Source organism: Echinops telfairi, unplaced genomic scaffold (assembly GCF_000313985.2).
Source record: "Echinops telfairi isolate 266 unplaced genomic scaffold, ASM31398v2 ScPeMD7_7468;HRSCAF=8506_0, whole genome shotgun sequence".
Lineage (NCBI taxonomy): Eukaryota > Metazoa > Chordata > Mammalia > Afrosoricida > Tenrecidae > Echinops > Echinops telfairi.
This window is the reverse complement of record NW_022111369.1, coordinates 41,628,749-41,647,978: the sequence shown is the minus strand read 5'-3', so window position 1 is coordinate 41,647,978 and position 19,230 is coordinate 41,628,749. Positions and strand designations below refer to the sequence as shown.

The 19,230-nt window shown below is 45.4% G+C and overlaps 1 protein-coding gene across 1 annotated transcript in view; it reads left to right on the top strand.

Moving 5' to 3' along the window:
* The window catches only part of FRAS1 (Fraser extracellular matrix complex subunit 1), a 593,853-nt gene that overhangs the window by 448,059 nt on the left and 126,564 nt on the right, over window positions 1-19,230 (top strand). Inside the window, exons 31-34 of the mRNA XM_013004822.2 lie at window positions 3,421-3,535; window positions 7,201-7,338; window positions 10,542-10,574; window positions 18,615-18,746. Coding sequence (XP_012860276.2) covers window positions 3,421-3,535; window positions 7,201-7,338; window positions 10,542-10,574; window positions 18,615-18,746 — 418 coding nt within the window. The remainder of the gene's footprint in view (window positions 1-3,420; window positions 3,536-7,200; window positions 7,339-10,541; window positions 10,575-18,614; window positions 18,747-19,230) is intronic.

Sequence of the window (19,230 nt, the reverse complement as noted above, 5' to 3'; positions counted from 1 at the left end):
GCGCCCTGCTTAATCTTTTCCTAAATAGGGAAATTCCTTCAAAAGGAAGCAGGGCTTCAGAGAGCAGCAGAGCACTTCAGGCTGTAGCTCACCTTCAGGGGTTGGCCAGTAGGAGTGTAGAGAAGGTTTTGTCTGGTAACAGGATGTGGGTGACCCCCAGGGAGGGCTCAGGCTCAGATTAGTTTCCTTTTGTTATTCTTCACTCTGTGCTTTTGCTGCTGCCCCCAGTGTATTCCTAAAGACAAAGCCCCCCGCCCCCTCGTCCTATGCCCTCCACCCCGTGGTTTCTGTGCATAATCCCATTGTCACAGCCAAGTGTTAGTCCCTCTCATGGAGGCTTCCTCTACTTTCCCAAACACTCACAGCCTGTTTTGGCCCATCCAGTCTTTCAAGGCCGCACGTTGACACTTGACTCTTTTCCTTCTTTCAGTTTGAGAAATGCCAGGTGTGTGCTTCCCTTTGGCTTGCGAACTCCAGGTCTTTCCACTTGTCAGTGTCTTACTTCGTCTTCTCCAGTTGCCCTGTGGAATGTTCTTGACGGCTTCTGTAAGTCACGATTTCTTCCTTCTGCTTCAGCTCTTTGCTTCCGAGAGCAGATTGCAGCATCTCTTCTGACATCCGTTTTGTTCTTTCCCTCCTGGGGCTTCAGTGACTGTTTGTTTTCTTCATGGGTGGCGTCCTCAATCTACTTCCTCCTAAAACCAGCCTTTTACAACCCTGTGGCGCACATTCCTCAGGTACACACATGTCACCCCAAGTCCAAGTTAACTCACAGGCAACCTGCTTTCTCGCCTGTGCATATAAGGGAGTAGGAAAACTACATCTAGACTGAACTTTACTTTTATTCCTGCTTGGCTCATGGTTAGGTCTTGAAAGATAGAAGTGAAAACCAGTATGCACTTTCTTTGAATCGTAGTCTGGAGACAGAAAACAATATTGGCTACTTTTGTGTTCCTTTAGAGCAGGGGTCCTCAAACTACAGCCCGCGGGCCACATGCAGCCCGCCGAGGATATTTATCCAGGCCGCCGGGTGTTTTTGCCCCGTTTTGTTTTTTACTTCAAAATAAGATATGTGCATTGTGCATAGAAATTTGTTCATAGTTTTTTTTTAAACTATAGTCCGGCCCTCCAACGGGTGTGAGGGACAGTGAACTGGCCCCTTGTTTAAAAAGTTTGAGGCCCCCTGCTTTAGAGATCCATAGCTCTTAAATCTCTGATGATGGATGATGGACCTCTTTTGTTGTTGGCGTGAGTTCACCTCGAGCATCTTGATCTGCATCTTACGGTTCTCGTTTGCGGAGCTGGGTGTTGGGGCACGCTCTGCAGAATCTCTTGGGGCCATGCCTCAGACCTTTCCATTGGGTCTTCAGTACTTCTTGCCAAGTGCAACTGTGGGGAGGCTGTGGGGAGCCAGCTCTGAAGTCTCATTGTCAAACATGTTCCACTGCGAGTTCTCCCTTGGAAAGCAATGATCAGATTGGGACTCGCCCCCATAGTGTATACCAGTGTAAGCCTGGGCCCCTGTGCTGGGTAGAAAAGAGTCAGGGTGTAAGAAGACCTGAAGTGGGGAGCTACAGGCCTACCTCATTGGTTTTGTACTTCACTCTGTTGTGTCTCATCGGTAGCTGTTCTTTGTTGTTGTTGTTTTTAAAGGCATTTAGGAGGTTTGTGGCAACCTTGAGTTGAGCATGCCCTTTGGCACCATTTGCAGCAGCGTGTCCTCTCCACACTTCCCCGTCACGTTTTTGGCCATTCAAACAATATTTCCAATGGCTTTATACTGATGTGGCACCTTTAACAGACTAAGCACACACTGCTATCAAATCAATTTCGACTCATAATGACCTTAAATTGGGTTTGCAAAGCCGTAAATCTTACGGGATCAGATAAACTCATCTTTCTCCCCCAGACTGGTTGATGGATTTGAACTGGGAGCCTTGTTGTTAAGAGTTCATGTTTTCCCAACGGCACCAACAAGGGCTCCTTTTATAGACTAATTGCTGCCATTGAGTCAATTCAGACTCACAGTGAATAACCCTGTGGGACACGTCTTGTGGTAGTTATATCATTGTCAATTTAAGGACTAAGCGTGTAGGGGTGGAATCTAGCCTGTCGATCAGGTCATAGCCAATGAGGCGTGTGTGTGTGTGTGTGGGCATAGCCTTCCCCTAAGGATTCTGGGAATTCCGGTATTTCCTCCTTGGTGGCAGGGGAGATACTTTCTTTCTATGCTCATACCCTGGGAGACATAGCAGTTGATAAGACACATGGACCCACCCTGATGCAGCCCTGGGTGCTGGAGAAGCCAGGAAGAGACCCCTGCTGGCTCTGAGATGCTTCCAATGCCACTGAATCCAAAGACTTTCTACCCACTGGCCTGTGATCTTCTACATTCGGCATCATTTCTTGTGTTTCTTGAGTCTGAAGAGAACTTTATAGATTGGTATCGGACATACGGGCTAATATCGGACTTAGGACTTGATCTGGACTGGGCTGGGATGTGTTCTCAATGTTCGATTGCTCTTGTGTATAAATCTCTTTCTTATACACACATGTGTGTCCATGGATGTGTTTCTCTCGTCTTCCCAGGCTAACACACTGGCCCTGTGGGTTTGTGAGACTGTAACTTGTAACAGGAGTAGAAAGCCTCATCTTTCTCCCATGGAATGGGTGGTAGCTTTGAGCTACTGGCCTTGCAATTAGCTGCTCAGTGTGTTCATAACCACTATGCCACCAAACAGTATAGTACAAATATAACTTATATGTCTACTCTAGTGAGGTGGTATCAAGTCTGTTCCACCTCATAGGGACCCCGTGTGCAGCAGAATGAAACACTGTACAGTCTTGCGCCATCCTCACAGTTGTGCTTATGTGGGGGCCCACTGTCGCAGCCTCTGTGTCAGTCCATCTTGTCCAGGGTCTTCCACTTTTTCATTGCCCCTCTTCTTTACCAAGCATGATGTCCTTCTGCAAGGACACAAGCAAATAGACGAAAATCATATGATCCTCTTTACTGTGGCAATCTAAAACTGCATTATCTCTGAGGTTTGCCTGCATATAGCCATGTTATAGGCACATGGTTATATAGTTAAAACTGCATTATCTCTGAGGTTTGCCTACATATAACCATGTTATATGCACATGGTTATATGGTTAAAACTGCATTATCTCTGAGGTTTGCCTGCATATAGCTGTGTTATGTGCACAAACACACAGAAATCTGCAGTTCTAGTGTCCAAATCCTTCTTTAGACTTCTTAGAGGAAATTTTGCTGTGTGATGAATTTAAAGGCTCAGAATGCTACTTTAGCTTTTTGTTCATTTGTTTGTTTTTACTCAGGTTTGGGTTTTGCCTTTGGCTTTTGTTTTCATCATACCCTTTAAAAATTTTTTCATTTTCCTTTTTAAAACTTTTGGTTAGGCCCGAGAAGACCGCCTGACTGTGATCCAGCCTCATTCCTTGTCCTTCGTAAACTCTGAGAAGCCAAGTGGAGAGATTATATACAACATCACTCAGCCTCTGCATCCAAGTCAAGGTAAGATGTGTAACGCGTGGTCCTTTGACTGATGCTCCTGTCTTCAGTCTGGATTAGTTTTACAAGTTGGGGAATTCTTCCTGCCTCATGGTTGACTTGGAAATACTTGTTCAGATTTTAAGGCGTGATGATCGTCCCCTCTCCTCCCCTCCTCTGTGGCCAGACGGAGAGAGATGAATGGGTGAGCACTGGTACTGTCGGCTGCACAGAAGAGCATTGTTTGGGGATGAGACCCTCAGGAGCTTTTCGCTTCATCCACAGAGCTGAGCTCCCCTTCCAACACAAAGGCTGAGCCCCACAAGCACAGGCGTGATCTGCAAGGTCCGAGTCTGCCCTGGTGAAGTTACAGCAGAAGAGCAACGCGGAATGGGCATGTGCCAAGAAGACAGAGCTCTGCTTTTCACAACGGGACTGGGCCACACGTGTTCAGTTTCTCTCCCCAAATGGATCTTTCGCTCTTTTCCCCACAGAGGACCTTGAGAGGACACGTCAATCCACAGCTGTCCCTAAAGGAGAGGTGGTCCCTCACACTATTCCCTAACCTCAAATCTCAACTTTTCAGAAGCCTGTGCCCCCAAGGCCTGCTTGTCCCTCTTCCCAAGGGAAAACAACCCCTTGGAGCCACTTCTACTTCCACTTGTGAGGCTTTTCCCTTGAAACCAATCCTGCCTCTGGTATAGGCCTCTCACATTAGCAAATTCCCAAGAAGAAATTGAAGCATTTAAAAACTATAAAGTCCATTACCGTTTTGATAAAATCAAATGAAAGTAAAAGGCTAACAGTCATCCTATCTTAATTGTTTAAACCTCTGATGCTAACCCTTCTTCCTTCCTTGCTGGGGCAGAGGAGGAGTTCTTTCTAGCCCAAACCCAGGCTCCTTGTGTAGAACATGCTCAGGTCTCATAATCTCTTGGCAGCAGAATTTATCCAACCCCAGGCCTCACACATGCCCTTGTTTTAAAGAAAACGAATCACAGCATCAGTTCTCTCTCTTCTCGAAGAGTTTAGAAACCACAGGCATATCCTGAGTCCCTAAAACTGTTATCACGCACGGAGTGATCATTGCAGAATCTGTTCTTGGTATAATCAAGGCCCACGCTATTGTTGCCAAAGATGATAACCAAGATCAAGGCATTTCCAAACAAAACAAGGAAGAGGGGAAAAAAAAAAAAAAAGAACTGTGTTTACAGCATCACTGGATGCCAGTCAGTCTGTGCCAATGTTTCAGGTCCATGACTTTTGAATTTCAACTCACTTGAAAGATTCTAACAATTTCAGTGGAGTATCTTTATTTTCTGGAGAATTGCCTGGTCTAAGATAGCATTAAGAATAGAGAGCAGAATAGGAATTCCAGAGCACTTCGTGTGTCCTCATGGAACCTGTATGGGACCAAGAGCAGTCATTCAAGCTGGACATGGGAATGCTGTGGGATTTAAAATCAGGAAAGGGGTGAAGCCCAGTTGGATCCATTCATTATACTTACTTAATCTGTATGCTGAGCAAATCATCAGAGAAGCTGGACTATCTGAAGAACAGCATGCATCAAGATTAGAGGAATTGCACTATGCAGATAACACAACCTTGCTTGCTGAAATGGATGAAGGTTTGATGCACTTGCTGATGGAAATCAAAGATTGCAGCCTTCCTTATAAATGGCACCTCCATATAAAGAAAACCCAAATCCTTGCACCTGGACCAAGAGACTATTTCTTGATAAACAGAGCAAAGATTAAAGTTGTCAAGGATTTCATTTTACTTGGATCCACAGAGGACACTCATGGAGACAGCAGTCAGAACTCAAGTGACATATTGCATTGGGCACATTTCTAGCACAAGACCCCTTTAAAGTGACAAAGAGCAAGGCTGTCCCTTTCAGGACCAAGTTGTCCCTGACTCAAACCATGCTATGTCCAGTTGCCTCGTATGCGTGTCAGAGTTGGACATGGAATAAGAAAGACTGCAGAAGAATGGAGGCATTTGAGTCATGGTGTTGGGGAAGAATATTGTAAATACGTACCGCTGACTGCCAGTAGAACAGACCCATCTGTCTTGTAAAAGTACAGCCAGAGTGCTGCTTGGAAGCAAGGATGGAAGGCCAGACTTCATCTCACGTACTTGGGGGCATGATATCAGCAGAGCCTAGTCCCTGGAAAAGGACATCATGCTTGGTCCAGTGGAGGGTCAGTGAAAAGGAGGTAGACCCTCAAGGAGATGGACTGACACTGTGGCCCAAACATACCAACTCTGAGAATGGTCCCAGACAGGCCGTGTTTCCTTCTGTTTGATGTGGGATTGATTTGAGTTGGCACTTGCTCTGCAGCCCCTCACAGCAACAACAAGCAGCATAAGGGGCTCTAAGTTGAGTCAGACCAGTTGTCCTCCTGGCTTCTACAACTCATAGGGAGCCCCATGTGTCACAGAAGTGTGCTCCCTGGGCGTTTCAATGGCTGCTGTTTCATAAGTAGAACCCTTTCTACTTGTTCCCCCTCAAACTCACTGCTATCGACTCGATGCCGACTCACCGTGACCCTACAGGACAGGTTAGAACTGCCCTGGGGGGTTCCAAGACTATCACTCCTTACAGGAGCAGAAAGCCCGTCTTTCCCTCTCGGAATAGCTGGTGGTCTGGAACTGCTGACCTTGCAGCCAATGTGGATCGATGGCACCACCTGGTCTCCCCGCCAGGCCTTTTGTGGAGGCATTTCAGGGTGGCCGCAACACTCCACTCTGTCAGTTAGTAACTAAGAACATGGACCCATTCTCCTTCTTATCTAGGGCTGCTATGGCACATGTGGGTGGGTTTAACAAACTGATTTTCTTAGCGCTTAGGAGGCTCCCAGTCCAAATTTAGGGTGCCACTCTAAGGGAAGGCATTCCTTCTGTGTTAGCTCACGGACAAGGCCCAGTCTCTTTTACTTCTCTTTCATGGTTCTTAGAGATATCTGCGTGCCCTGGCATCAGTGTAACCTATCTCTGCTTCTTGTTGATCTCAGTCTGCTCTCTTTATATTCCGTAAGGAATTGGGCCCACGCATATCCTACACTGATCCTGTCTCATTAATGTGTCAGAGAATCTATTCCCAAGTGTCCCTACTCCCTGCCATCAAGTTGATTTCCACTCATAGCAACCCTACTGCACATGGTAGCACAGCCCTTTTGGGTTTTTGAGGCAAACTCTTTAGGAGAGTAGAAAGCCTCGTCTTTTTCTCAGAGAGGCTGGTAGTTTTGAACTGCTGACCTTGTGGTTAGCAGCCCAACGTTTAACCACTCCGCCACCAGGGCTTAATTCATTAACCATAACTGTGAAGGATCCCATCACCCAGGAACTCCCAGGTTGCATCTTTTTTTTCTTTCCATAAATCATTTTGTTGGGGACTCTTATAACAATCCATGCATCAATTGGATCAAGCACCCAGGATGCATCTCAGTACGGTTTCTAGTCAACAAATCCTAGTGAAAACTCAGTTTGGGATGTATGTGTCTGCTCCTTCCTTCCCTGAATACCGAAAAATGTCCTAGCACACCAAGGGCCACTGAGCAGAACTGCTACTGAAGCGTAAAAGGGTCTTTACCCTCGGGCGTGGGGCCAGGCTTGGGCCTGATGGTTCTGCTCATTTAGTGCCCAGAATTGCTGTCAAGACTCATGCTGAGTTGTTCACTCCCCAGGCCTCATCGAACACAGAGACCAGCCTCACTCTCCCATCCAGTATTTCACACAGGAGGATGTTAACCAAGGCAAAATCCTGTACCGACCTCCCCCGGCGGCTCCCCACCTCCAGGAGATCACGGCCTTCTCCTTCGCAGGTAACTATGCTCCTTGTCTGCACTCCCAAGGCTTGCTGTGGCTCTTGACGGCCAGCTTGCTTCCCCTGGCCCTTCTGTGCAGTTAGATGGCACTGCCTTGGAGCTCTTCACCAGCCAGTACGGAGCATGGTCTCGTTCATCATTCCTTCCTTTACTGCTGTGTGTAAGCGTCTCAAAACCAAGACCCTCTAACTGCCATCAAGTTGGTAACAGCTGGTAGCAACCCAATAGGACAAGATCAAACTGCCCCTGTGTGTTTCTGGGTTTCCAAGGCTGTAACCCTTTACTGGAGTAGAAAAACCCATCTTTCCCCCCACAGAGTGGCTGGTGGATTAGAACTGTGGACCTTGTGGTCAGCAGCCCAACATGTAACCACATATACTTAATAAATCCTCCCTCTGTGCCTCCTCTACCCATCGGGAGTCCTAAAGGGGTGCAAACAACTCAGCTCAGGGTTACTAACCAAAGTGTTGGTGGTTTGAGCCCATCACAGGTGCCCTGGAAGAAAGATGCAGCGATTTTTTCCCTAAAGGCCACAGCCGTGGGAACCGCATGGAAGGCAGTTGCATAGTGAAGTCCATGGGTCACCAGGAGTCAGAATCTGCTCAGTGCTAACTGATTCCCCCCACCCCCCCCTCCCAAGTTTCTTAGGACTCAGTTCCTGGGCAAGGCCCTGGCGATACAGTGGTGAGCGGAAAGAGGCATGGATCCTCTTGGCAAGTTTGGGATCCAGAGACAAACGATCCCATTATGATTGTATAACCACAGACTGAGACGAGAGCTCTGGAAAGAATGTTCAGCGGGGAAAAGAATGTTAAACTGACTGACGTAGACTCGGGGCTCCATGAAGGCTTCCCCAAGGAAGTCTTGCTATTTAAGAGATGGGTAGAAGCTTACCAAGGCTACGTGTTCACACTGGAAAGACGAGGCGGCAGGGCTTTCTGAGGAAAAGCTCACCCTCACGCACAGTGTGCAGGACCCTGTGAGGAGAGAGCAGGTGGCTCAAAGGAAGTCCGTGTGACTGGCTCGTGGGGAAGGAAGCTACAGCAGAGCCACATGAGCTTAGAGCAGTGGTTCTCAACCTTCCTCATGCCGTGACCCTTTCTTACAGTTCCTCCTGTTGTGGTGACCCCCCGCAAGCATCAAACTATTTTCGTTGCTACTTCATAACCGTAACTTTGCTACTGTTATGAATCAGGTGACCCCTGTGAAAGGGTCATTTGACATGCCCCCCCACCACACACATAAAGGGGCCACGACCCACAGTTTGAGAACCGCTGGCTTAGAGTGCGAGACAGTGGGTAGACCAGGCAGGCCCTGTGAGCCAAGTTAAGGATTTGAGTCTGTATCTCCAGAGCACAAGGGATCCAGTGCAGGGTTTGAAGATAGTACCCTAGTCCTTGCAGTGGATAGGGGCCCTGGTAGCATAGTGGATTACACTGTGGGCTGCTAACTACAAAGACAGCAGTTTGAAACCACCAGCCACCCCATGGGAGAAAGGTGAGGCTTTCTGGTCCTGTAAACAGTTGCCCACAGGGGCAGTTCTACTGTGTTCCGTAGGGACTCTATGAGTTGGCATCTTGGTGGCAGTAAGTTGCAGTGGGCTCATTTCTGACTCATGGCGACCCCGTTTGTGTCAACGCAGCATTGCAGCTCTGCTTTGCTCTCAGTGGCTGCTGGCCTGGAAGGAGGTCTCCAGGCCTTTCACTTGAGATCCTCTGAGTAGATTTGAACCTCCAGTCTTTCAGTTAGCAGCCAATTGCAGTAACCATCGGCACCACCCAGGGGCTCCTTTAAGAGAGAGTGAGATGGCTTTTCACAAGAACTCTCTGCTGCAATGATGTGAGTGGGTTGAAGAGGGCAGGCAGACAGGTGTGGGGGTGAGGGGAACAAAGAGGAGCCTCCAGGGAATCTCCGTCGTGTAGAAACGAAGGATACAGGCAAGCATCGGGAATTAGACCGGCGCCCGACAGAAAGACATCTTTTGAAAGGAAGCGAAAATGGAGCAAAAGAATAACCGAGTTCCTAATTAAAACCAGTGTGTGCTTTTCCACTAAGCTCGCACATCTTTATTCCTTACCACACGCTCTCTCCCCTTGATCTGCTAATCAAAGCTTCTGACGGCCAAACAGGAGGTTTCAGTCCCTGTCCTAGATACGTCTGTGCCTTGGCATGTGTCTAAACATTTTGAAATGTGTTTCATTATAGTCTTTAAGATGTACGCACATCATGCAGTGATTAATAGGGAGTATTTTATGTACTAGGACAGCTGGTGGTTTCTCATGCTGAGTTGATCATGGATTAAATAACTTTAGAATTACTTTTAAAAATGATAGTAAATATCTCAAGTTTTATTTCCCATTACTTATACAAGTTTATATATAAACCAGCCACCCCATGGGAGAAAGGCAAGGCTTTCTGGTCCTGTAAACAGTTGCCCACAGGGGCAGTTCTACTGTGTTCCGTGTATATATATATATATATATATATATGCAGTTCCTCAATGAAATTGACTATCTGTAAGGGCAGAGACGGGGTCTCATCTCTATGGAGTGTCCTCAGTGTTTATTAACTGGGAACCTAATAGCCCATGAAAACATTCCTGGATCTCCAACACCTGCTTTGTAAGACTTTATAAGAAACTCCAGCTGTCCTGGGATTAGAGGGAAAGAAAACATGTTAGCAGCCACGGTTGAAGTTATGTCTGTGGCCGTTATACTTGCTTGAGTTGTTAGAGCCTCTTAAGAGAGAGCAGAAGCCAATAATCTATGGGATAAATGCCATGAGATAAATCGCTCACACTGTTACAGTATATAAATCAATGTTCTGGCATCACTCAGTTCTACAATGGAATTGACCCACCTGAGCACCTTGTCAGTGATATATGGTATCACCCACATTCACTGATTTGTAGGGTTTTATGTACTGCTGAAATGGGATCTCAATGAATATATTATAAATCACTCTAACTGCTTGGATATAAAAGTATTCTATGTGATTCTTTCTTGTTACTTAAAATTAGGGCTGACACCATTACATTCAACATAACAATAGCAAATGGCTTGGTGATGTCCCTTAAACCAGAGCAATGTAGATGAGCACTTCTCGGGCTTGTCTTATCTCAGCCCCTTCTTTCAGCCATTCTCTATCTCTGAGCCCCATTGGTTTCATAAACTGACTTTTTTTCTCTCCTGCTCTTTTAGGTCTCCCAGAATCGGTGAAATTCTACTTCACAGGTACAGAATTTAGTTTCAGTTTATTGGAAGAAAATGTTTTCTTTTCTAAGCCTTTCTTTTTACTCCATCATAATAAATTTTAACTATCTTCTAAGGACCTCTTGAAAGTTACATAAGTTCAGAAATAAGTCACATGATTAGTTAACTAAAAATAGCATAACCTTGCATTGGTAGGAAAAGAAAAAAAAAAAGAGCCAAATAATTCACTAGGAAAGCCAAAGAATAGTGTTGATTAAGACTATTTCCTCTCCTCCTAACTTGTATTAAAAGGAGTTAATGTTGGTGAAGATCGTTAGCCCTGGATCCAGACTGCCTGGTGTTCAATCTACCCTGGACAAATTTCTTTTAAAAAAATAGATAAATCATTTTATTGGGGGCTCTTACATCTTATGACAATCCATACTTTTTTTAAATCATTATATTGGGGGCTTGTACAACTCTTATCACAAGCCATACATCCATCCATTGTGTCAAGCACGTTTGTACATTTATTGCCATCATCAGTCTCAAAACATTTGATTTCTGCTTGAGCTCTTGGTATCAGCTCCTCATATACTAATTATATTAAGCACATTTGTACGTATATTGCCATCATCATTTTCAAAACAGTTTCTTTATGCTTGAGCCCTTGGTATCAGCTCCTCGTTTTTCCCTCCCTCCCTCACCCTCCCACCATTGGGAACCCTGATAAATTATAAATTATTATTACTTTCACATCTTACACTGTCCACTGTTTCCTTTCACCCACATTTCTGTTGTTTGTCCTCCGGTGTGGGGTGGGGGGAGTGGGGGTTATACATCGATCATTATAGTCGATTCCCCTTTTCTCCCCCTTCTCCCCTCACCTTCTCCCTACCCTCATGGTATCACTACTCCCATTATTGTACCTGAAGGGTTTATCTGTCCTGGATTCTGTGTGTTGAGAGCTCTTATCTACCCTGTGTATATGCTCTGTTCTAGCCATAGTTTAAGCTAGAACTGGAGTCATGATAGTGCAGGGGGTGGGCACTAAAAAGCTAGAGGAATATTGTGTGTTCTGTCAGTCTTGTTCCTTGTTCTGGCTGTCTTGTTCCTTCCTTGTGACCCTTCTGTGAGGGAATGTCCAATTCTCTACAGATGGGCTTTGGGTCTCCACTCCGGCCCCCTTCATTTGCATCAGTATATTTTTTTGTTTCGGGTCTGCTGATGACTGATACTTGATCCTGTGGACACCTTGTGATCACACAGGCCAGTGTGCTTCTTCCATGTGGGCTTTGTTGCTTCTCTGCTAAATGGTGGCTTCTTTAGCTTCAAATGTTTAAGACACCAGATACTGTATATCTTTTAATAGCTGGGCACCATCAGCTTTCTTCACCACATTTGTTTATATACCCATTTTGACTTCAATGATTGTGTTGGCAATGTGAGCATCACAGAATGCCAGGTTATTAAAATAACATGTTCTTGTGTTGAGGGAGTACTTAAGTAGAGACCCAGTGCCCATCTGCTACCTTAATGCTTAACATTTAAATATATGTATATAGACCTATATCTCTTATTGTTGCATATTAATATATTTACATGTATTATGTGAATATATATGTGAATGCCTAGATTTATACTTCTTTAAATGTCTTTTGCTTCCTAGTTCTTTCCTCTATTTCTTTTTACTTTCCTTCCATCCTATTATCATGTTCGACCTTCATTTGGCATTCAGTATTTCTCTTGGCTACATTGGACATGATCAAACACCAGCAGGCAGTCTAAGCCCTCCTCTTATTTTAGATTTCAGATCTCTTATTGTTCCCCTTTCCCTAGATTTGGGGACAAAATTTCTTAAAATATACCCACAAATGGAGGTGAGAATAATAGCTAGTTACACAAGTAGACCCTGACTTAGAACAAGATTTCATTCTATGACTGTGGTGTAAGTCAGTTCTGAAGCACATTGAATATGCCCCACTCCCCCACCCCCAGGCTTCATCATTACCTGGTATACAGCAGGGTTACAATATGTCATAACAGTGAACATTGGTGAACGAACAACTGAGACAGGGTAACATCAGCAAATTATGTGCTGCAACATTATACGTGGTATTATTCTAACAATAACTCAATTCACTGCCATTGAGTGGATGCCAGCTCATAGTAACCCTGTAGGTCAGGCCAGAACTGCCTCTGTGGGTTTCCCAAGTGATAACTCTTTACAGGAATTGAAAGCCCTGTCTTTCTCCCTTGGTGTGGCAGGTGGTTTTGAACTGTGGATCTTGCAATAAGCAGCCCAATGCGTAACCACTATGCCACCAGAGCTCCTTTATTCTAACAATAAGGTATACCAAAAACAACAGATCTGAGAGCATTCATCAGAACTTTGCTATATCCTGAATTGGCAATGCTTGTAATATAATATTCTCAGAACAGCAATGGAGACAGGGTTGTCATCATGGCATACTTTTTACTCAGTATGGTTTGTGTGTTGTCTTTAATAGAGCCTTTCCTTGACAACTTTGCTACTAGAAATAAATGATTATGGCTCAGAGAATGAATTAATAAACTTGTATTTGAAGGCTTCAGTGTCCTCCTGTCCACAGTAAAATACTAGCTGAGTGCTAATAGCGCAAAGCAGACTCAGACATGATGTTTTTGCTGGGGCAATCTAGGGATAGGCTTTCTTAGCAGGTCTGGAGTGAGGTTAGTTGATCAGAAATAGCACTCTTCAGTAGTTGTGATTGGCGATTCCATTAGCATCAACAATCCAGATGTCCTGTTACCTTTCACGTAAGGATACATTTTGGTGGCAACACAAGTCTTCTCCTAAAAACTCAATGCCTTTCCTTCGTTGAGTGCTAAGAGAAATGGCATGCCCGGTTAACATTAGTGGATGCTTTCAACTGTTCTTATTTTGAGTCATCATGTTAGCAAACGAAGGCCATCAAAATCTTCCTCTCTCCATGTCATTCGGGTTGACTCTACTTTGAGGAGACAGCTCCTCCCCAGTCATATTTGAGTGAGGGGCTCATGTTTTGGCACTATCCAGTGTTCTGCTGCTGTTTACAGGTTTCCAGTTGACCACCAGGGCCTTCTTCCGAGGGTGTGTGGGTCTGGACGCTCCGCTGCCTGCCCACCATGGGTGACCTTGCTGATGTTTGAATCTTGAAGCATAGCTTCCAGTATCACAGCAGCATGCAAGTGTTAGAAATGTAAAAGGGAAGAAACTGCTTGCCATTTCTCAAGATGAAAGGAATAAGGAAAAACTGAAGCTTTGCGTTGCAGTATAAAAGGGTTCTGTGGGCAGAATAGTGAACAAGGAAGGGAGATGGGAGGAATGCCTGAAGTCACTGCCTCACAAAGACCCGTTGCCATTCGGCCACTTCAGGAACTAGCGTGTGCTCCACAACGGCCGGGATTGAAGAAGTCCGAACTGCACTGAAGGTGTTGCTAGAAAAACAAGGCCCTGGGGGTTAAGGAGCAGCAGTTTCCATGCTTAAAGGATCGGATACAGTGCTGAAAGTGCTCACTCATCTATGCTAGTAAATGTGGAGGACTGATGGGGGCCCAACGGACTGTGCCTATTGCAAAGAAAGGTAGGAACCAACCGAATGCAGAGATTACTGACCAATGTCATTGAAATCTGAAAATAGAAAATACCAGAAAGATGTATGTCTCTGGTTTACTGACTGTACATGGAGCTCAACTGTGTGGATTGGAACCAACTATGGAAAACATTGCGAAGAATGGAAATTCCAGAACACTTTTCTGTGTTCATGCAGAACCTGCATATGGACAAGGAGACAGTTATTGGATAGAACAGAGGGATCTGGGTGATTTGAAATGAGGAAAGCTGTGTGTTAAGGTTGTATCCTTTCCCCATATTTACTCAATGTCCACATTGATTACATAATCTGCGAAATCAGTCTGTATGAAGAAGAATGTGGCATCGGGCTTGGAGAAAAATTCACAATCTAAAATATGCAGTTGACACACCTTGCTTACCTACAGTGAAAAGGACTTGAAGCATTGACTGACACAGATCAAAGACTGTAGTGTGAATTACATTTTAATGCAAAGAAAGTAAGTGTCCTCACAAGTGGACCAGTAAGCGCCATTACAGTGACCCGGGAAAAGATCTTAGTTGTCCAAGATGTTCTTTTTCTTGGGTTCACAGCCAACACCTCTGGAAGGCAGAGTCGGAAAATCAGAGGACACATTGCATTGGGCCATCTACTGCAAAAGCTCTCTCAAAGGGTCCAAGGGCAGTGATGTCACATCGAGGGTCAGGCTCGCCCCAGTCCTTGAAGTGACATCTTTGCTCTTTAACACTTGTAGGGAGCTTTTGTAGCAGATTTGCCCAGTGCAATAATATGTCCTGTGAAAGTTGGACAATGAGTAAGGAAGAGTGAAAAACAGATTTCAACTATGGGGTTGGCAAAAAATCTTGAATACACCACGAAGTGCTGGCAGCACAGACACATCTGTCGTGGAAGATGTACAGCCGGAAGGGAGCTTGACAAGGTGTGTCTCATGTCCGTTAGTCCAGAAGGACGTCATGCTTGGTCAAGCTGAGGGTCAGAGATTCAAGAAGGAAAACCCTCAAAACATAACGTAGCTGAGGCAGCAGGCAGCCAGAGGCCTGGCATTAACCCACACAGGACAGGAAGAGAGCTCACTTAGTTAATCAGCTAAGAGCAGGAGACCTGCCTGACCTGGCAGCTTCAAGCCCAGGATGGGGCTCAGCAGGGAAGCCTGGAGCCAGGAAGACATAAGGGTGAGAGGTGCTCCGGGGGATTCCCAAGAGCAGTGTGGCTGTACCTCCGAGAAATCAGAAGCATGATTTAGCGAGACGGCGAAGCATACCATTGCTAGCATCTTGATGGCGTACATTCTTAAGGTTTCCTTGTAAAACCTTGTTCCCTGAGTGATATTCTTGGCTGTAGAACGTGTTGCCAGGAAATCCCTATTTTTCCACTTACTTTCAAAGGCAAGGGCATGCCTGGTGGCACTGACGAGCTCTGGGACACAACCAAAGCTGTTTGTAAGGGGCTTTGCTCAGGAGCACCACGAGGGGTTGGTCACTCGTGGTATCGTGGGGCTCTCTTCCACCCTACCCCATGGGCCTCCTCCAGAACGTAGTGAATTCTAAGTAATTAATGTTCATTTTCCATTTCAATCATAGAATAATGTGTGGTAAATATAACTTTAAGTTGCTTACGTGTAGTATTTCTTAGATTATATGTACTTACAACAAGATTGCCTTTCATAAGTTTTCTACATCGAATTACATTAGTTACAACATTATTAGTAACTGAGAGGAACATTTTGTTCCCTTTTTGATTACCAGCTCATTCTCAAGGGTGTTATTGATATAAGTTCACAAATACCAATTACCACAATATAGTAGCTCAAATGTCGACAAAATTGATAAAATCAGCATTTCTAACAGGCAGCGATGAAAACAACAGTACCTGCTTGTCATGTGCGTATGAAACCACCTGATTCAAAGTTCCATTTTAATTGGCAACAATGGCAGCTTTGACTGAAGTGCATTAGGAGGTTCAGAAAGTAAATGTGCATACAATTTTAGCCTTTTACATCTATCAGTACATGTAAGCTGGACTCATGAAAATATTCTTGCTGTCACTATGATTTTTTGCTGTAGCTTAGTTATTCTTATTGAAATATAATAAATTTCTGCTAAAGCACTGCACCGAAATTTCAGGCATGTGGGCATCACATCCTCTGACCAGTGGCACCTGGTGTGATCTGCACATCCCCCGGCCCCCAGCGATGACACTCTCTGCCACTGTAAAACAATGGGTTGAAGGGTTCCCGAAGTTCGCCCTCGCCAACAAAATCAACGTGACATCAAAAGTAAAGTTCTATTGGACGAATTCTGAAAGCAAAGTCATCTCTTGGATGACCCAGGTTCACCTGACTCAAGCTGGGGATGATCTTGTTGATTGCTTCATGCGCACATGGGAGCTGGCCAATGAGCAAAAGAAAGCAGAAGAGAAAGTCGTGGTTTTGGTAAAGAATATTAACCGTACCATGGACTGGAATCAGATCCAGCTTAGAATGAATCAAACCTAATGTTCCTTAGAAGGGGCCCTGATGGCTTAGTGGCTGTATCCTCCACATCAGCAGTCCAAGGAGAAAGAGGAGGCTTTTTGTTCCTTGTAAACCCAGAGGGACTGTCCTGCCCTGTCTTCGAGGGTTGCTGTAATTAGGAGCCACTCAATGGAGTGAGTTTGGTTTGCTTTGGTTTGGTTTAATGTTTCTTGGAAACAAGGATAAGAAGCCCAGGTGGCAGAGCAGGTTACTCACTGGGTTTCTAATCTCAAGGTCAGCAGTTCAAAACTGCCAGCCAGGCTCTAGAGCAGTGGTTCTCAACCTGTGGGTCTCGACCCCTTTGGCCATCGAACAACCCTTTCACTGGGGTCTCCTGATCCAAAACAGTAGCAAAATGACAGTGATGAAGTAGCAACGATAATAATTTTATGGTTTGGGGTCACCACAACATGAGGAACTGTATTAAAGGGTCACGGATTAGGACAGTTGAGAGCCACTGCTCTAGAGAAAAATGAAGCTGTCTGCTCTCATGTGGATTTACAGTCTGGGAAACCCACAGGAGCAGTTCTCCTCTGCCCTGCAGAGTCTCTCGGATCCACAGCTGATTCGGTGGCAGGGAGTTTGGTTTGAGTCACCTGGAGCAGCAAGGGCAGGGAGATGTCATCATCCGGAAAGACTCGTCACTAAAGAAGCCTGTCTATTCGGTAAAGTATATGGTCAGCTAACACGGAAGCCTTCCATGAGGTGGACTGGCACAATGCTCAACAGCAGTGAGCACAACTCACCAAAGACCATGAAGCTCGTACAAGACCTGGCGGAGTTTTTCTCTGTTACACATAAGGTCACTGTGTGCTGGAGCCAACTTGAGGGCAAGGAACAATGCATATTTTGTATGCTCCTGAGCCCCTAAAAATTAAGAACCATCTTTCCCCGTGTTTGATCACCCACAGAGAGGAAGAGATTGAACATAAAGATGCAGGAACAATATTTTGGACCCTTCTTCAGTAGAGATATTTCGTATCTTCTCTGGGACACACGGTATACATTGCAAGTCCAATCAGACATTGTAGATCTACTCCCAAGAAAAAAGCAAATCTAAACCCTGAATGGAAGCATCAGTTAGAAGCACTGGACAATATCTTACTTTGCTTAAGAACATGTCAGACTCCTAATGAATTGGGACAGAGGCAAAACAGAAGAAGGCAACAGGTCTCTGACAACCAACTCATATGTAGGCACGTCACACATTCAAAATAAGTGCCGGAAGAGTTTCCTTAATGGCCATCCTAGAGAAACATGCGTTAGTGGTGGCGCAGGTCGTCTTTCAAATTGGGCTTTAAGAGAAGGCAGGCTGCATTGAGGTCTAGAGAGGTGGAAATCAGAGAAAAGCAATTCTTACGGTTCCTCCCAGGGCCCTGTGTTCACTTCGATGTCAGACAATCCAGGGAAAGGAAATTTAAGGTCGCTGTTTTACTGGACAAAGGTGTCTTCTATTTATGGCATTGTGCATAATGTCCAGATCAAATTGGGCTGCTTCCAAGCAATAGCCATCGTGTGTCCTTTAAAAATAGAATGTTTTCAGTGAAACGTAGGCATGTCGGGTCCAGAAAAGATCCCATGAAAGAGACTATTTCTCTGGAACACTGGACAAGTGAATTTAATCGAAAATATTTTCATTTAACAAAAAAGCCTGTGCCAGCATCATTTCAGAGAGCCTATTTTAAATTTTCTTTCCACTAGCATTTATCAAAACCACCTCATGGAGTTATGTTGTAGCTTATGGATCTCTGGGCCTTTTGGTAGCCAATAGAAACAGTCTTGTCACACTAGCTCGCAGTATCTTGCTTGCTTCGCTTCCTTTCTCCGTTGATGAGCATCTCTTCAGAGTGCCCAGGTCATCTAAAGCAGCTTCTGGCCAGCTCCATGCTTATGTAAAGAGCGTGAAGGTGACCAGACTGCAAGTTGATTTGTGTGCGTGTGCTTTACCCTTTCTAGTTTGGGACGGAGAGCACGCAAGTCCGGAGATGGCCCTCACCATTCACTTGCTCCCCACGGATCAGCAGCCCCCTGTGTTCCAGCTCGCAGCGCCGCTCCTGGGGGTCGCCCAGGGAGGCAGCACTTCCATAGGTGAGAACGGGGAGCCAGGCAGAGACATCGCTGGGGAAACGGAGCCATATTTCAGCAGCAGTCCCTGCTCAGGCCTTCCTGATGGTTACCAAAATGCAGAGGCCTCCTCTTCCAGGCGTTCTGTGCTTTCTTACCTGTAGCCTGCCTGCCTTCCTCCCTTCCTTCCCATTTCCATGCAAATCAAAGCAGCCGCAGCCAGAGAGGAAAATAAACCATTCAGAGGCCAAGGCTCCGTGATGAACACAACACGCAGAATTTATTTCCCTGCCTCCCAGAGTGATTTGTGGCCATCACTAACGCGTACAGTAGCAGCCGAGAGGGAAAGAGAGGGGAGCAGCTCTCAACGATGGTTCTTGTCTTCTCTTTAAGACAGCAGTTCTTAACTGGTGGGTCGTGACCCCTTTGGGGATCGAATGACCCTTTCACAGGGGTTGCCTGATTCATAACAGTAGTAAAATGACAGTTATGAAGTAGCAACGAAAAT